This window comes from Aethalodelphis obliquidens, unplaced genomic scaffold (assembly GCF_003676395.1).
Source record: "Aethalodelphis obliquidens isolate GAN/ISIS:26980383/991018 unplaced genomic scaffold, ASM367639v1 scaffold5, whole genome shotgun sequence".
Taxonomy (NCBI): Eukaryota; Metazoa; Chordata; class Mammalia; order Artiodactyla; family Delphinidae; genus Aethalodelphis; species Aethalodelphis obliquidens.
In genome coordinates, this window is record NW_020837949.1 from 37,330,866 (window position 1) to 37,346,230 (window position 15,365).

Sequence of the window (15,365 nt, forward strand, 5' to 3'; positions counted from 1 at the left end):
TTTTCAAAAGCATGTAATATTCTGTCATAGTCTGAATCGGCTACATAAAAGAATTGCAGTCAGTTATAATATATCGATCGGTGCACAAACAGAGAAGAATCTTACTTGGAGCAGCAGGGACTAAACTGCAAAAGTGTGGTTTGTTTATTGTGATGGGAAAGAGAGCAAGACTAGTTTTACCCCATAGTATCTATACATTAAAGTGACTTCTAAGGACCATCTTTCTTTTTTAAATATTAGAAACCAACTGAAGTTCAAAGAAGAAAATAGTTCATCATCTACTTTCTCAACATCTAGAATGAACCATTTTTAGCATTTTGGTAAACCTGCTTTTTTATGTCTCTCTATATTTTAATAATTATTCAAGTGACATATGGGTGTTTATTAAATGATTAAAACAATACCGCAGATAACTATTTAAAATGCTTTTATATGCATACATTTATATAGAAAATATATTTAGTGAGAGTTTTTAAATGATATTATACTGTATATGTAGCTGTCTTTATATCCTCTGCACTTAGCATTGGTGTTTAGCAGGCAGTAAATAAATGTTTACTGAATTAAAAATTGAGAATTAACATGGTAAAGTTTGTGTATACTCCATCCAAACTGAACTTCTTTTAGTTTCTATAATAACCGTATTTTATTTTGCTCTGAAGACTTCATACATGCTGCTCCTTTTGCTGAAGAGCCCAGGTCTCACCTCAAATGCCATTTCCTTTGAGAGACCTTCCTGAATCATTTTCTGATGGATAGACTTCCTTGCTCCATGTTCCTGTGCTCCAGAGACATTGGCCCATTTTAATGCTCATTTCCATTGGAAATATTTGTTTAAGGGCAGTCTTCCCTGGCACTTTGTAACTCCTTGAGTGCAAGGACCGTATCTACTTTTCACTCCTGTATCCCTAACACCCACCTTATGACCTTGTACTTATTAGAAGTTTGAGGAATTGAATCATGAGCATGTTTTTAGTACTTTGGAATGCAATCCAAGGGAATGACAAAATAACAGTGCTTGGATAGGTCACAACTACCCCTTGACAGTTTTCTTGTCTCCTCTCCTCTCCCCAGCCCTTGCCCATCCATTTTCAATCCTGTCAGTTTAACTTCCAAAATAGGTATAAGTTTGCCCATGTTGGTCCCTCTCCACCACCACCACCACCACCATAATCCATCCTACCATCATCTCTTGCCCTGGACTGCTAGAATAATCCGGTCTCCCTGTATCTATCTAGTCCTGTTCAAGAAATAAAACAGACAAAAATTATAGTCTGTTACACAGTGTGAATAAGTATTGTTTTGAGAAACTGGTGAACAAACTGGTCATTTGTCTTTTCCAGCCAGGAAGATTCTTCATCTGTTGGACTGAGTTTGGGTCCATTGGATCTTCTAGGGTAGCATATTTTGATCTCACTATTTTGTTTTTCATTGCTTGAGACAGTTTAAGGATTGCCTTAGCTAGGCAATCTGAAATCTGAAAATTAATCAAGTTACAGGGCTAAGTGAGGGTTGATAATTTTCTGTATTGAATTCATATGCAGTGATTTTTTTTTCTTGATTTTTTGTAGATTTCATTGTTGTATTAGTTAGGATCAGTCTGGCTGCTATAACATAGGCCCTATAGCATTGGCTTAAATATGATGGAAAATGATTTACCTCTTAATTAACAGCTCGAGTGTAAGCGATGCAGGGCAATGACAGTGTCTGCATGGTGCTGGGGACCTAGGACCCTTCTATTTTGTTGCTTTGCCATGTTTAACTTGAGATGGCTACTCCTGATCCTACAACCACGTCCTTATCACAGGTATCACAAAATGGGAACAGAAAGTGGAGGGCATACTTCTTTTAAGGGCACAGTGTGTAAGTATGTAATTGCTGCTCATATGCCATTCATCATACATAGTCACATGGTCACACTTAGCTGCAAGGGAGGCTGGGCAGCCATGTGTCCCACTAGAACTTCTATTATTGCAGAAGAGAACAGATATCAGGGCTTTAAGGAGCATCTCCACCATAGTCAGCAACAGGAAAGGATTTACTTTTGGAATGCTTATTTTTTTCCTAACTCATTGCTTTGTGAGGAGAAGTTTTCTATTGAAATTTACTTGAGCTACTGAAAAGAGTTAACCTAAGTTAATGTATTTGCCTTTGGGATTTTAAGTCAAATTTATTCCAATGGTTATAGGGATGAGTGTGAAACATATTGAGATGAGGTTGCTTTTTCTTAACTCTTATTTTTCTTGGGCTGTTTTTATGTTTTTCTTTTTCACCTTTTTGAGGCTAATTTCATATTTGTTTTCTTTGTGCTTTTAGGTATGGCACTGTCTCAAGGCTGGGTGAAGAGATACTTCAAGGCATTTTGTAAAGGCTTCTTTGTGGCGGTGCCTGTGGCAGTGACTTTCCTGGATCAGGTTGCCTGTGTGGCAAGAGTGGAAGGAGCATCAATGCAGGTGAGACTAATATGACTTCGTTCTTTAAAGCACATGCTTCACTGTTTCTCAGGCATTAGAAATGATATTTCTGTGTATTATTTCTATGCTGGAACTGAAAGGTTTTAAAAAGGCCTTGAACTGAAATTTAACATTGCTAAATTTCTTTACAAGGTTTTTTAATGTAGTCATATTAAAATCAGAGCAGAGGTGAATAAAATTAGCTATCAGATAGTTCTCTGTATCTGTGGCTTTTTTTTTTTGGAATTGTAAATGGAGATTCTAAAGAAATTTTACTACATGATACCATTTTTTGTGACTGTGGCTTGAGATTTTAAGATTTTTAAGTTATCCATATTTGAATACATACTTAAATATCCTTTTAGGATCAAATTATTAGTACAGCTGCAAGATGGATTTGGCTCAAATTCAGTTACTCTATTGTTACACACACACACACACACACACACACACACACACACACACATACATACACACACTTCTGATAGGTAGAAAAGTCTAGAGCACTGATCTCAGATATTCTAGTGTATTCTTTAAGCCTGTTGCTGATTGAAAACATTAAGTGCTATTTACATTGAAAGAAATTTGGAGTGGAGATTTCCAAAAGTTATATGCAAATAGTCTTCTGGAGTAACTTAGAGAAAACTCGATTATTCGAAAATTGATGTCTGGAACCTAGCTGTTTAAGTAAGTTTATGCAACTAAGAAGAATTTGCATTTTGTAATATAATTTGTTTTCTTCTGTTATTAGCATGTATTAAGTTCATGCGTTGTGCTCAATATGTGTATAAAACATAAATAAAATGAATGTATAAGCTTCTAAAAGCTTAAAATTATACAGAGAATAAACAGCTTACTTTTTTTCTTTTTGTCTTAGAACTGGGTGAGGGCATAGACATCAGCTCTGAGGAGTTAGAATGAATTTGCTTTTTTAAAAATTTTTTGAATTTTATTTTATTTATTTTTTTGTACAGAAGGTTCTTATTAGTCATCAATTTTATACACATCAGTGTATACATGTCAATCCCAATTGCCCAGTTCATCCCACCACCATCCCCACCCCCTGCCACTTTCCCCCCTTGGTGTCCATACATTTCTTCTCTACATCTGTGTCTCAATTTCTGCCCTACAAACCGGTTCATCTGTACCATTTTTCTAGGTTCCACATATATGTGTTAATATACAATATTTGTTTTTCTGTTGCCGACTTACTTCGCTCTGTATAACAGCCTCTAGATCCATCCACATCTCTACAAATGACCCAATTTCGTTCCTTTTTATGGCTGAGTAATATTCGATTGTAGATATGTACCATATTTTCTTTATCCATTCATCTGTCGATGGGCATTTAGGTTGCTTCCATGACCTGGCTATTGTAAATAGTGCTGCAGTGAATATTGGGGTGCATGTGTCTTTTTGAATTATGGTTTTCTCTAGGTATATGCCCAGTAGTGGGATTGCTGGGTCGTATGGTAGTTCTATTTCTAGTTTTTTAAGGAACCTCCATACTGTTCTCCATAGTGGCTGTATCAATTTACAATCCCACCAACAATGCAAGAGGTTTCCCTTTACTCCGCACCCTCTCCAGCATTTGTTGTTTGTAGATTTTCTGATGATGCCCATTCTAACTGGTGTGAGGTGATATCTCATTGTAGTTTTGATTTGCATTTCTCTAATAATTAGTGATGTTGAGCAGCTTTTCATGTGCTTCTTGGCCATCTGTATGTCCTCTTTGGAGAAATGTCTATTTAGGTTTTCTGCCCATTTTTGGATTGGTTTGTTTTTTTAATAATGAGCTGCGGGCTTCCCTGGTGACGCAGTGGTTGGGAGTCCGCCTGCGATGCAGGGGACACGGGTTCGTGCTCCAGTCTGGGAAGATCCCATGTGCCGCGAAGCGGCTGGGCCCATGAGCCATGGCTGCTGAGCCTGTGCTTCCGGAGCCTGTGCTCTGCAACGGGAGAGGCCACAAGAGTGAGAGGCCCATGTACTGCAAAAAAAAAAAAATATATATATATATATAGAGAGAGAGAGAGAGAGCTGTTTATATATTTTGGAGATTAATCCTTTGTCCTTTGATTCGTTTGCAAATATTTTCTCCCATTCTGAGGGTTGTCTTTTCATCTTGTTTATGGTTTCCTTTGCTGTGCAAAAGCTTTGAAGTTTCATGAGGTCCCTTTGTTTATTTTTGTTTTTATTTCCATTACTCTATGAGGTAGATCAAAAAAGATCCTGCTGTGATTTATATCAAAGAGCGTTCTTCCTATGTTTTCCTCTTAGAGTTTTAGAGTGTCCGGTCTTACATTTAGGTCTCTAATCCATTTTGAGTTTATTTTTGTCTATGCTGTTAGGGAGTGTTCTAATTTCATTCTTTTACATGTAGCTGTCCAGTTTTCCCAGCACCACTTATTGAAGAGACTGTCTTTTCTCCATTGTATATCCTTGCCTCTTTTGTCATAGATTAGTTGACCATAGGTGCGTGAGTTTATCTCTGGGCTTTATATCTTGTCCCATTGATCTATATTTCTGTTTTTGTGCCAGTACCATATTGTCTTGATGACTGTAGCTTTGTAGTATAGTCTGAAGTCAGGGAGCCTGATTCCTCCAGCTCTGCTTTTTTCCCTCAAGACTGCGTTGGCTATTCAGGGTCTTTTGTGTCTCCATACAGATTTTAAGATTTTTTGTTCTAGTTCTGTAAAAAATGCCATTGGTAATTTGATAGGAATTGCACTGAATCTGTAGATTGCTTTGGGTAGTATAGTCGTTTTCACAATATTGATTCTTCCAATCCAAGAACATGGTATATCTCTCCATCTGTTGGTATCATCTTTAATTTCTTTCATCAGTGTCTTATAGTTTTCTGCATACAGGTCTTTTGTCTCCCTAGGTAGGTTTATTCCTAGGTATTTTATTCTTTTTGTTGCAGTGGTAAATGGGTGTGTTTCCTTAATTTCTCTTTCAGATTTTTCATCATTAGTGTATAGGAATGCAAGAGATTTCTGTGCATTAATTTGTATCTTGCAAGTTTACCAAATTCATTGATTAGCTCTAGTAGTTTTCTGGTGGCATTTTTAGGATTCTCTATGTATAGTATCATGTCATCTGCAAACAGTAACAGTTTTACTTCTTCTTTTCCAATTTGTATTCCTTTTATTTCTTTTTCTTCTCTGATAGCCATGGCTAAGACTTCCAACACTATGTTGAATAATAGTGGAGAGAGTGGACATCCTTGTCTTGTTCCTGATCTTGGAGGAAATGCTTTCAGATTTTCACCATTGAGAATGATGTTTGCTGTGGGTTTGTCGTATATGGCCTTTATTATGTGGATGTAGGTTCCCTCTGTGCCCACTTTCTGGAGATTTTTTTATCATAAATGGGTGTAGAATTTTGTCAGAAGCTTTTTCTGCATCTATTGACATGATCATATGGATTTTATTCTTCAGTTTGTTAATATGGTGTTTCACACTGATTGATTGGCATATATTGAAGAATCCTTGCATCCCTGGGATAAATCCCACTTGATCATGGTGTATGATCCTTTTAATGTGTTGTTGGATTCTGTTTGCTAGTATTTTGCTGAGGATTTTTGCATCTATATTCATCAGTGATATTGCTCTGTAATATTCTTTTCTTGTAGTGTCTTTGTCTGGTTTTGGTATCAGGGTGATGGTGACCTCATAGAATGAGTTTAGGAGTGTTCCTTCCTCTGCAGTTTTTTGCAAGACTTTGAGAAGGATGGGTGTTAGCTCGTCTCTAAATGTTTGATAGAATTCACCTGTGAAGCCATCTGGTCCTGGGCTTTTGTTTGTTGGAAGATTTTTAATCACAGTTTCAATTTCTTTACTTGTGATTGGTCAGTTCATATTTTCTGTTTCTTCCTGGTTCAGTTTGGAAGGTTATACCTTTCTAAGAATTTGTCCATTTCTTCCAGGTTGTCCATTTTATTGGCATAGAGTTGCTTGTAGTAGTCTCTTAGGATGCTTTGTATTTCTGCGGTGTCTTCTCCTTTTTCCTTTGTAATTTTATTGATTTGAGTCCTCTCCCTCTTTTTCTTGATGAGTCTGGCTAATGGTTTATCAATTTTGTTTATCTTCTCAAAGAACGAGCTTTTAGTTTTATGGATCTCTGCTGTTGTTTTCTTTGTTTCTATTTCATTTATTTCCACTCTGATCTTTATGATTTCTTTCCTTCTGCTAACTTTGGGTTTTTTTGGTTCTTCTTTCTCTAGTTCCTTTAGGTGTAAGGTTAGATTGTTTATATGAGATTTTTGTTGTTTCTTGAGGTAGGCTTGTATTGCTATAAACTTCCCTCTTAGAACTGCTTTAGCTCCATCCCATAGGTTTTGGCTCGCCATGTTTTCATTGTCTATTGTTTCTAGGCATTTTTTGATTTCCTCTTTGATTTCTTCAGTGATCTCTTGGTTTTTTAGTGACGTATTGTTTCGCCTCCATGTGTTTGTGTTTTTTTCCCTGTAATTGATTTCTAATCTCATAGTGTTGTGGTCTGAAAAGATGCTTGATATGATTTCAGTTTTCTTAAATTTACTGAGGCTTGATTTGTGACCCAAGATGTGATCTATCCTGGAAAATGTTCCGTTCGCACTTGAGAAGAAGGTGTAATCTGCTGTTTTTGGATGGAATGTCCTGTAAATATCAATTAAATCTATCTGGTCTGTTGTGTCGTTTAAAGCTTGTGTTTCCGTATTAATTTTCTCTTTGGTTGATCTGTTTATTGGTGTAAGTGAGGTGTTAAAGTCCCCCACTATTATTGTGTTACTGTCGATTTCCTCTTTTATAGCTGTTAGCAGTTGCCTTAATATTGAGGTGCTCCTATGTTGGGTGCATATATGTTTATAATTGTTATATCTTCTTAGATTGATCCCTTGATCATTATGTAGTGTCCTTCCTTTTCTCTTGTAACATTCTTTATTTTAAAGTCTATTTTATCAGATATGAGTATTGCTACTCCAGCTTTCTGTTGATTTTAATTTGCATGGAATATCTTTTTCCATCCCCTCACTTTCAGTTTTTATGTGTCCCTAGGTCTGAAGTGGGTCCCTTGTAGATATCATATATATGGGTCTTGTTTTTGTATCCATTCATCAAGCCTGTGTCTTTTTGTTGGAGCATTTAATCCCTTCACGTTTAAGGTAATTATTGATATGTATGTTCCTACTACCATTTTCTTAATTGTTTTGGGTTTGTTTGTGTATGTCCTTTTCTTCTCTTGTGTTTCCCACTTAGAGAAGTTCCTTTAGCATTTGTTGTATAGCTGGCTTGGTGGTGCTGAATTGTCTTAGCTTTTGGTTGTCTGTAAAGCTTTTGATTTCTCCATTGAATCTGAGTGAGATCCTTGCCAGGTAGAGTGATCTTGCTTGTAGTTTCTCCCCTTTCATCACTTTAAGTATATCATGCTACTCTCTCTGGCTTATAGAGTTTCTGCTGAGAAATTAGCTGTTAACCTTATGGGAGTTCCCTTGTATGTCATTTGTCGTTTTTTCCTTCCTGCTCTCAATAATTTTTCTTTGTCTTTAATTTTTGCCAATTTGATTACTGTGTGTCTTGGCGTGTTTCTCCTTGGGTTTATCCTGTATGGGACTCTCTGCACTTTCTGGACTTGGGTGGCTATTTCCTTTCCCATGTTAGGGAAGTTTTTGACTATAATCTCTTCAAATATTTTTTCGGGTCCTTTCTCTCTCTCTTCTCCTTCTGGGACCCCTATAATGCAAATGTTGTTGCATTTAATGTTGTCCCAGAGGTCTCTTAGGCTGTCTTCATTTCTTTTCATTCTTTTTCTTTATTCTGTTCCACAGCAGTGAATTCCACCAGTGTTTCTTCCAGGTCACTTATCTGTTCTTCTGCCTCAGTTATTCTGGTATTGATTCCTTCTAGTGTAGTTTTCATTTCAGTTATTGTATTGTTCGTCTCTGTTTGTTTTTTCTTTAATTCTTCTAAGTCTTTGTTAAACATTTCTTGCATCTTCTCGATCTTTGCCTTCATTCTTTTTCCGAGGTCCTGGATCATCTTCACTATCATTATTCTGAATTCTTTTTCTGGATGATTGCCTATCTCCATTTAGTTGTTTTTCTGGGTTTTTATCTTGTTCCTTCATCTGGTACATAGTCCTCTGCCTTTTCATCTTGTCTGTCTTTCTGTGAATGTGGTTTTTGTTCTACAGGCTGCAGGATTGTAGTTCTTCCTTCTGCTGTCTGCCCTCTGGTGGATGAGGCTATCTATGAGGCTTGTGCAAGTTTCCTGATGGGAGGGACTGGTGGTGAGTGGAGCTGGCTGTTCCCCTCGGGACTCATTTATTTTTCCAGCATCTAGAGGTACCTGCACTTCTTGGCCTGTGGCCCCTTCATCTGCAGAGTGGGAATTGGCAGGCCAGGTCCTTATCTCGCTGCCATCTCCCTGTTTCTCCCGCTTCTGCTGAATTTGCTTTTTTAAAATCGTAATTATTGTACTGAGAATCAGGTCTCTTCCTGAGTTCAGGTGGTCAATGAGATCCTTACAGTGTGTGCTCTTTGGATGAAGCTAAAGTTCTAAAGCAGGGCTGTCTGAATATTTATTTCTGCTTTCATCGTTTGAGGGTGATTTAGGGCCTTCTCTTGGGCAATGGATTCTAAGCTCAACCCTGTCTCTCAGGTTCCTTCTAGGGTGGGTCACCAGCCCCAAGCAAACTGTTCACTTGCGTTGAATGCAAAAATATTGTATTGCATGGGGTACAGCAGGCATAGGAGGAGGGATTTACAGGTGTATGGCTTTATTTCTAAATGCAGTTTAATACTTTGAACACAGATGGGATTTTACATTTCCTACTTCTTCAATTGTGAATTCCTAGCAGCCTCATCTTAGACCCAATTCTTAGGGAAAGCTAAACTTTCTTTGTTGAGCTTTTGAGTCAGATGCTTCATTTGAGATTAAAACTGCCTTCTCCATAGCCATCGAAATTCCTTTTTGGTCCCTTTCATCCCTTTGAACCCATCCACAAGTATTATCCTTTGGTAACAAATAATCATGTGAATAATGATTATTCTCCAGTTTAGTTAGTGCTATCTTGCTACACAACCCTCGCTGTCCTTAGATGGATTTTTCCAGAACACAAAACCTCTTAACCTGGGATCTCATGACATTCCAGAGGATCATATGGCAATCATAGTATCCCAGTCTTCATGTTTGTAGCCCAGTATATACCCACGGAACATCTATGTTCATGGCTTGTGCTCAGAGGAAAAAAACACAAGGAACCAACCATTTTATGAAAAGAGAAGGCTTATCCCCAGTGAAGAACATGTTAAATAGTGTCATCCTTAAATGCCACGTCTGTTAACTAAATAGTAAGTTTGTTGAACATACATTAGAGTTTCTTACAGTATTCCTGCACCACTACCCCCAATAAGTCAAATTTGTTAACTTGTAGTTTGTTTGGTAGATTATGTAGAATATCCTTGGCTACTCATTACAGAAAAACAGCTTGAATTGACTTAGATCTACAGGGGAATTGATTGGAAGGCTTATGATGTACCTAGGAGAAAGGAAGGAGTGTGGCAATTGTCAGAGACAACTGGAACCAGGGATTTGAATGCTGCCAGGGTGCTCAGTCTTTTCTATTTCAACGTCTGCTTCTGTCTGCAGCTTGGCTTAGTTCTCTCAGACCAGCTTTCTTCTCAATGCAGGGCACATGGCAGCTGGCAGGTCTCATGCCTTTAGATGCCAATTTCATCACCGCCTGAGAGAGACTTCTTATGCCTTAATTTCACTTTGAAAAATCTTGAGGAAGGACTGTGATTGATTCTTCTTGGGCCATATGCCCTTACCCATACAAATACAGATCAACTTTGGCCAGAAGATTAGGGTGCCATGACTGGCCCAGCTTTGGACAGGTGCACACGCCTAGCCTGTGGCTAGTTGGAGTGAGAAAATGACAGCGTATATTTGAATCACATTGTGGGCTTTCATGGTGAGGTAAGGGTGACACTTCCCAGAAGAAGAGGGGGTGCTATTTTTGGAATAAAAAGGGAAAGAGTATTCTGGGAAGAAAGGAAAAAAATGTATGTTTATTATGGTTTGACCTATATTTTAGGAATTTTAGACCACTTTTAAGTATAATAGATAACTTGTTTACACTTTCATTAGATATCACTAAATCATACTTAAAATTATTTAGGAGCTGAAAGTGCAATAAGAAATATGGTGATTAATTAATTCAGCATAGTTGAAGAGATCTTTGCTACTATACAGCTTTGATAACTGAACATGTTTAGACCATGGGGTTCAGCAGAATTTTTGGCAAAAAATTTGAAAAAATTCTTGTCTTCAAATTTCTTTAATGATTCAAGTACTAAATAGCTGGCAGGGTGTGTGGAGCTCTCTGGAAGTCCCTGAGCTTCCTTCAAGGAGCACATCTGCTTTTATTGACTCTGAGGCCTGAACATTATATCCAGGTTATTGCAGTTGGTTGATTTGTTGTGGAACAGAAGGAGTATTCTGGATCCACGGTGATGTCTTCTTGTACCAAGGCTTAAAAGTATGAAAGGAAGGCAGAAAAAGCAATAGGCAAGAAAGAAGAAAAATGTGAAGAAGAGGTAAGAAAATAAAAGATCAGTTGGGTGATGGAGAAAATTAGATAACTGGGACACTGAGCAGGAGACAGAGTGGCATAGAGGACCAGTGATGAACAGACTCAAGACAGAAAAGTGCTCCAGTGAAGGGGCTCACGGACCCCTTTCTGGAAACTCCCTTGGAATTGTACCCTCGAATGCTGACCCATCTCTGCTACATGTTTGTGTGTAGCACCGTGAGATTCATCATCCAGGTATCCATTCTAAATCTCAGTATTCATTAAAGGAATCTGTGTGCCATTTTGAGGGAATTCCTACTGGTATAGGTTATCAGTCTTGAGCATCATTCATTGCATAGTACTTTAGTTCCCCTGTGTATTCAGGTAGAAAGATCATATCTGGTCATTTCTGTCATTTCAAATATATGAGTAATTTTGTGACTCGGGGTCATTTTGAGATATGGAAAATAATAATAAGCACTGGTAACTGAGAGTTGGAATAGGGAGTCATTTATCAAATGGCTAGTATGTGCAAAACTATTTTAGGTGCTATAGGGGTGGGTGAATCAGTTACAGATTCTGTCTTCAAGGTACTCTTGCTTTAGCAGAGGAGGTTCAAGAATTACTAATCCTAGTTGACAGATAAATCTTCAGATGAGATTTAATACAGAAGATATCAAGCTGTCAGACAAATGTTTGGTCAGTGCCTGGTACATCCAGAAATGAAAAAACTTGATTGGTTTAGCATACTATTTTAGAGAATGGACTTGGAAATTTTAATTTGAGACAGAGTGGTACCAGAAAAATAATACCTTTTATGGTTGGACACTGTATTAAGTTTGTTTGTTACTGTGGCAACAAACAACCCCAAGATTTCAGTGGTTTACTTAACAGGTCTTTATTTCTTACTCATGGGTCTGTAGCTTGATTGTAGTCACTCTAGACTAAGGGTTTGGATCAGTCTGCTTCCTGTGTCTCTCACTGGAGCCTCTGCTGAAGGAATAGTGACAGCTTGGGACGTGCTCTTCTTATGGGTGATAGCAGGACACAGGCGGGTGAGTGGAAACACTCAGAATGTCTTAAAGCCTCAGTTCAGAACTTCTACCCTTCTGTCCACATTCCATTGGTAAAAACAAGTCACATGGCAAACCCCAAAGCAATTAGTTGGAAGTATATTCCACCCACAGGGAAGTCATGACGAAGGTGGGGAGGGAAGGAGGAATTGTGAATAGGTAAGTACATCTACCACAGCCACTAAGATGCCAATGACACACGATTGATTTCAGAGGTAATCTAAAAAGTTGTATTTACCTTTGAGTCTACCTAGAATGACCCTAGTCTTTGTAGTCCAAGTCCGACAAAATTGGAATAGATTGAAATTCTGAGTCACTGAATTCTGGAATGGATTGATCCAGTTTAGATGCCGTTAGGTTGGAAATAGCCCAGGGCCAATTGGTTCATCACTTTAGTGTGGCTTTTTTCAAAGGTCACTCTGCAACTTGTAGACGTGTTATTTAAGGAAATCCAAGAAATGAAAGTTAGAATTTTATTTAAAGGACATATAATACCAATCCTTCGGAGTTTATTGAATAAATACTGTTATAACAACACGAAATTCACTTTGAGTGACAAATTTTGCATTAGAACTCTTTTTATGTCTTTAAAAAAATTCTGTTGGCTTGAGATTTAATAGGACAAGCTCATTTTCAGGATTCCCTCTTATAAGAAATAATTCTTTACTTTTTAAACAATACTCAGTGGTTCTTTTTTGAGGTTAGGTTTTCCAATATTAATTTACAAATTCATTAGATATCTGACTAGAAGGATAGAGGTGATCAAACATGGGGAGTCACAGCTAGTTGAAGGTAAGTCATAAATGCAAATAAAGTTAATGATATAATTCAGTGGAAAATAGGATTCAGTTTATGAAATATTTGATTTTTTATCAAGTTACATAGGCATATCCCTTTTACTGGATGAGATGTAACTTTAGCAATGCTCTGCACACAAGGAACACTAGCAGATATTGTTGGTTAATGATTATTCATACTGACCTATTCCCTTCTCATGCACATGAATCACTTCTACTGGTTGCTTGAAAGGTTACCATGAAAGTAGATGCACTTTTTTTTTTTTTTTAAAGAAATGCCATGTTACTCAACATTAATTTAACTCAGGAAACGAAAACTGGTACTGCATACAGTTGAAACTACGAGGGAATTTATATTGGTGAGATGAAATTACTCAGATTAGGAGTTCAATCGCTTATAGAGACTTTTAGAGTAAAAAGTTATCCTAGGAAACGTTTAATGACCTCACACCAAAGTTTTAGATTTTATTTGAGTGAGAATGCCTGCAGCAGGGTCGCTGGTTCTTATAAAAGGTGTATGCCTTCTACGTGTAAAATTAAGATTTAAGACATAAAAAAATAAGTGAAAGAAATAATTGTAAGTGACATTGTCCTGTTTTTGTTGCAGTTGCCACACAATTTTTAGGTAGTATGCCCTTTTCCTTTTACCATTTTGCATAGCCAGAAGGGAAAATACTTGAAAACATTACACAATACTGTCTCTCTAGCTCAGACTTCAGGGAAGGATTTATGCAGAATAGATTAGAAAATTAGAGAATGTGAGGGAAAATAGAGTCTAATCAGCATTTAGGTCTTTATTCATCAATACCACACATTCATTGGTTCAAAATTGCCTTGACTTTCAGCTACCTGCAAATGATCTTGAAGAAACTGGTTTGTAATAAACCTCTTCGACTTCTGCCTGGCTCTTTGCAGTCATTATCTTGTTCCCTGCTGAGTTTAAAATTAAAAGTTCTATCAGAAAAGCAAGCAAAGAGGCTGATGCTCTTTCTCTCTTTCTGTCACATTATTTTATTTTATTAAAAAAATTTAAAACCCATAGTGGGCTTAATATACAATGGTTATAGTGGTTGTAACTATTATTTTGACATTCTGAGAAGCTAGATACAAATAGACTCTCAAGAAAAGAGATGTACTGTGACTTATATGCCAGAATTTAAGGTGGAGTTAGGGAGTTTTATGTTACCTGCTGAATTTTCGCTTCTAAGATGCTGGGAACCGCTGGGCACACATTTCCTGTGATGCTGACTGCTCTGTGCTCTTAGTCCCCTTGGTTGGCTGAGGCTGACTTTGAGGGAAGCCAGGTGTTAATGTTGGAAGGCTTTATTAGCTTACACGTGTGCTTTCTTCCCAAATTACTTTTCGCTCAAAAATCTCACCTGAGGTTTTTACCCCTTAGGATGTTATGCATTTTTATGTAGTTCTGCAACCTGTCATTAATAGAGAGTTTAAATAGATCAGTTTGTATTTATAGCAACAAACATATGTGATACTGAAACAGTGAGTGAGTGATAACTTTATAATGTCCCTTCATGGGACATTCACGTCCCATGATAGAATAGCAGTGAGCTTCTGTTCTATATAGCCAGGGTTAGGTCTGTTGTTTAAACACTGACTTCACAGCACTCTCTCTTTTTTTAACGTTGAAGTAATTTTAGATTTACAGAAAAGTTTTAAGAGTAGTACAGATAACTCCCATGTGTTCTCTACTCAGATTCACCAGTTTTCAGTATTTTGCCAGGTTGATTTTATTCTCTTCCTTTCTCTTTCTTTCCTCTCCTCCCCCCATATATAACATATAATAGATAACATATAATATATGCATCTATGTTTCTATGTGTATATACTCACACATATGTATGTGTGAGTATATATACCCACAAACGTTGTTATTGAACCAGTTGAGAGTAGGCTGTATGCATCATGCCCCTTTAACAGTACTTCTGTATGCTCTGCTGAGTATACTCATGATGCTTGCTGATTGGTATAGTAATGATTTTTACAGATTTTTAAATTAAAAAAATTTTAATTAAAAATTTAAATTTAACATTTTATTCAGATTCATATGCCTAGAATTTTTGATACATTAAGAGATATTGATTCAGGTTCTAAACTTTACATTTGAGAAAACTGAGGCCAGACATTTGATATGATTTACATTAACTTACATAGCCATTAGGTTTTAGAAGTGATTTGAACCAACTCTGATAATGCTTTCCATTTTACTAAATAATAACCAATAAAAGTTGTGCTTTATCACTGTGCTATAATGCCTCCTGATAGTATTCCTGTTCACAGAGATATTTCGTTCCATTTTGTTTTGGTTTATTGAACGATGTAATTAGTAAGTTATTTAATTTGGAGATGGTTTCATAGTACATTTGGCATTTTTTTTTTTTTTTTTTTTTTTTTTGCGGTACGCGGGCCTCTCACTGTTGTGGCCTCTCCCGTTGCGGAGCACAGGGAGAGGCCACAACAGTGAGAGG

General features: G+C 37.2%; 1 protein-coding gene across 3 annotated transcripts in view; it reads left to right on the forward strand.

The window, feature by feature from the left end:
- IMMP2L (inner mitochondrial membrane peptidase subunit 2) overlaps positions 1 to 15,365 on the forward strand; it is a 902,508-nt gene that overhangs the window by 39,864 nt on the left and 847,279 nt on the right. For all 3 annotated transcript variants that reach the window (XR_003431923.1, XM_027102163.1, XM_027102165.1), the window contains exon 3: positions 2,317 to 2,453. Coding sequence is in view for 2 of the 3 variants with exons in the window: in XM_027102163.1 (XP_026957964.1) it covers positions 2,319 to 2,453 (135 nt within the window). In the remaining variant the exon portion in view is untranslated. The remainder of the gene's footprint in view (positions 1 to 2,316; positions 2,454 to 15,365) is intronic.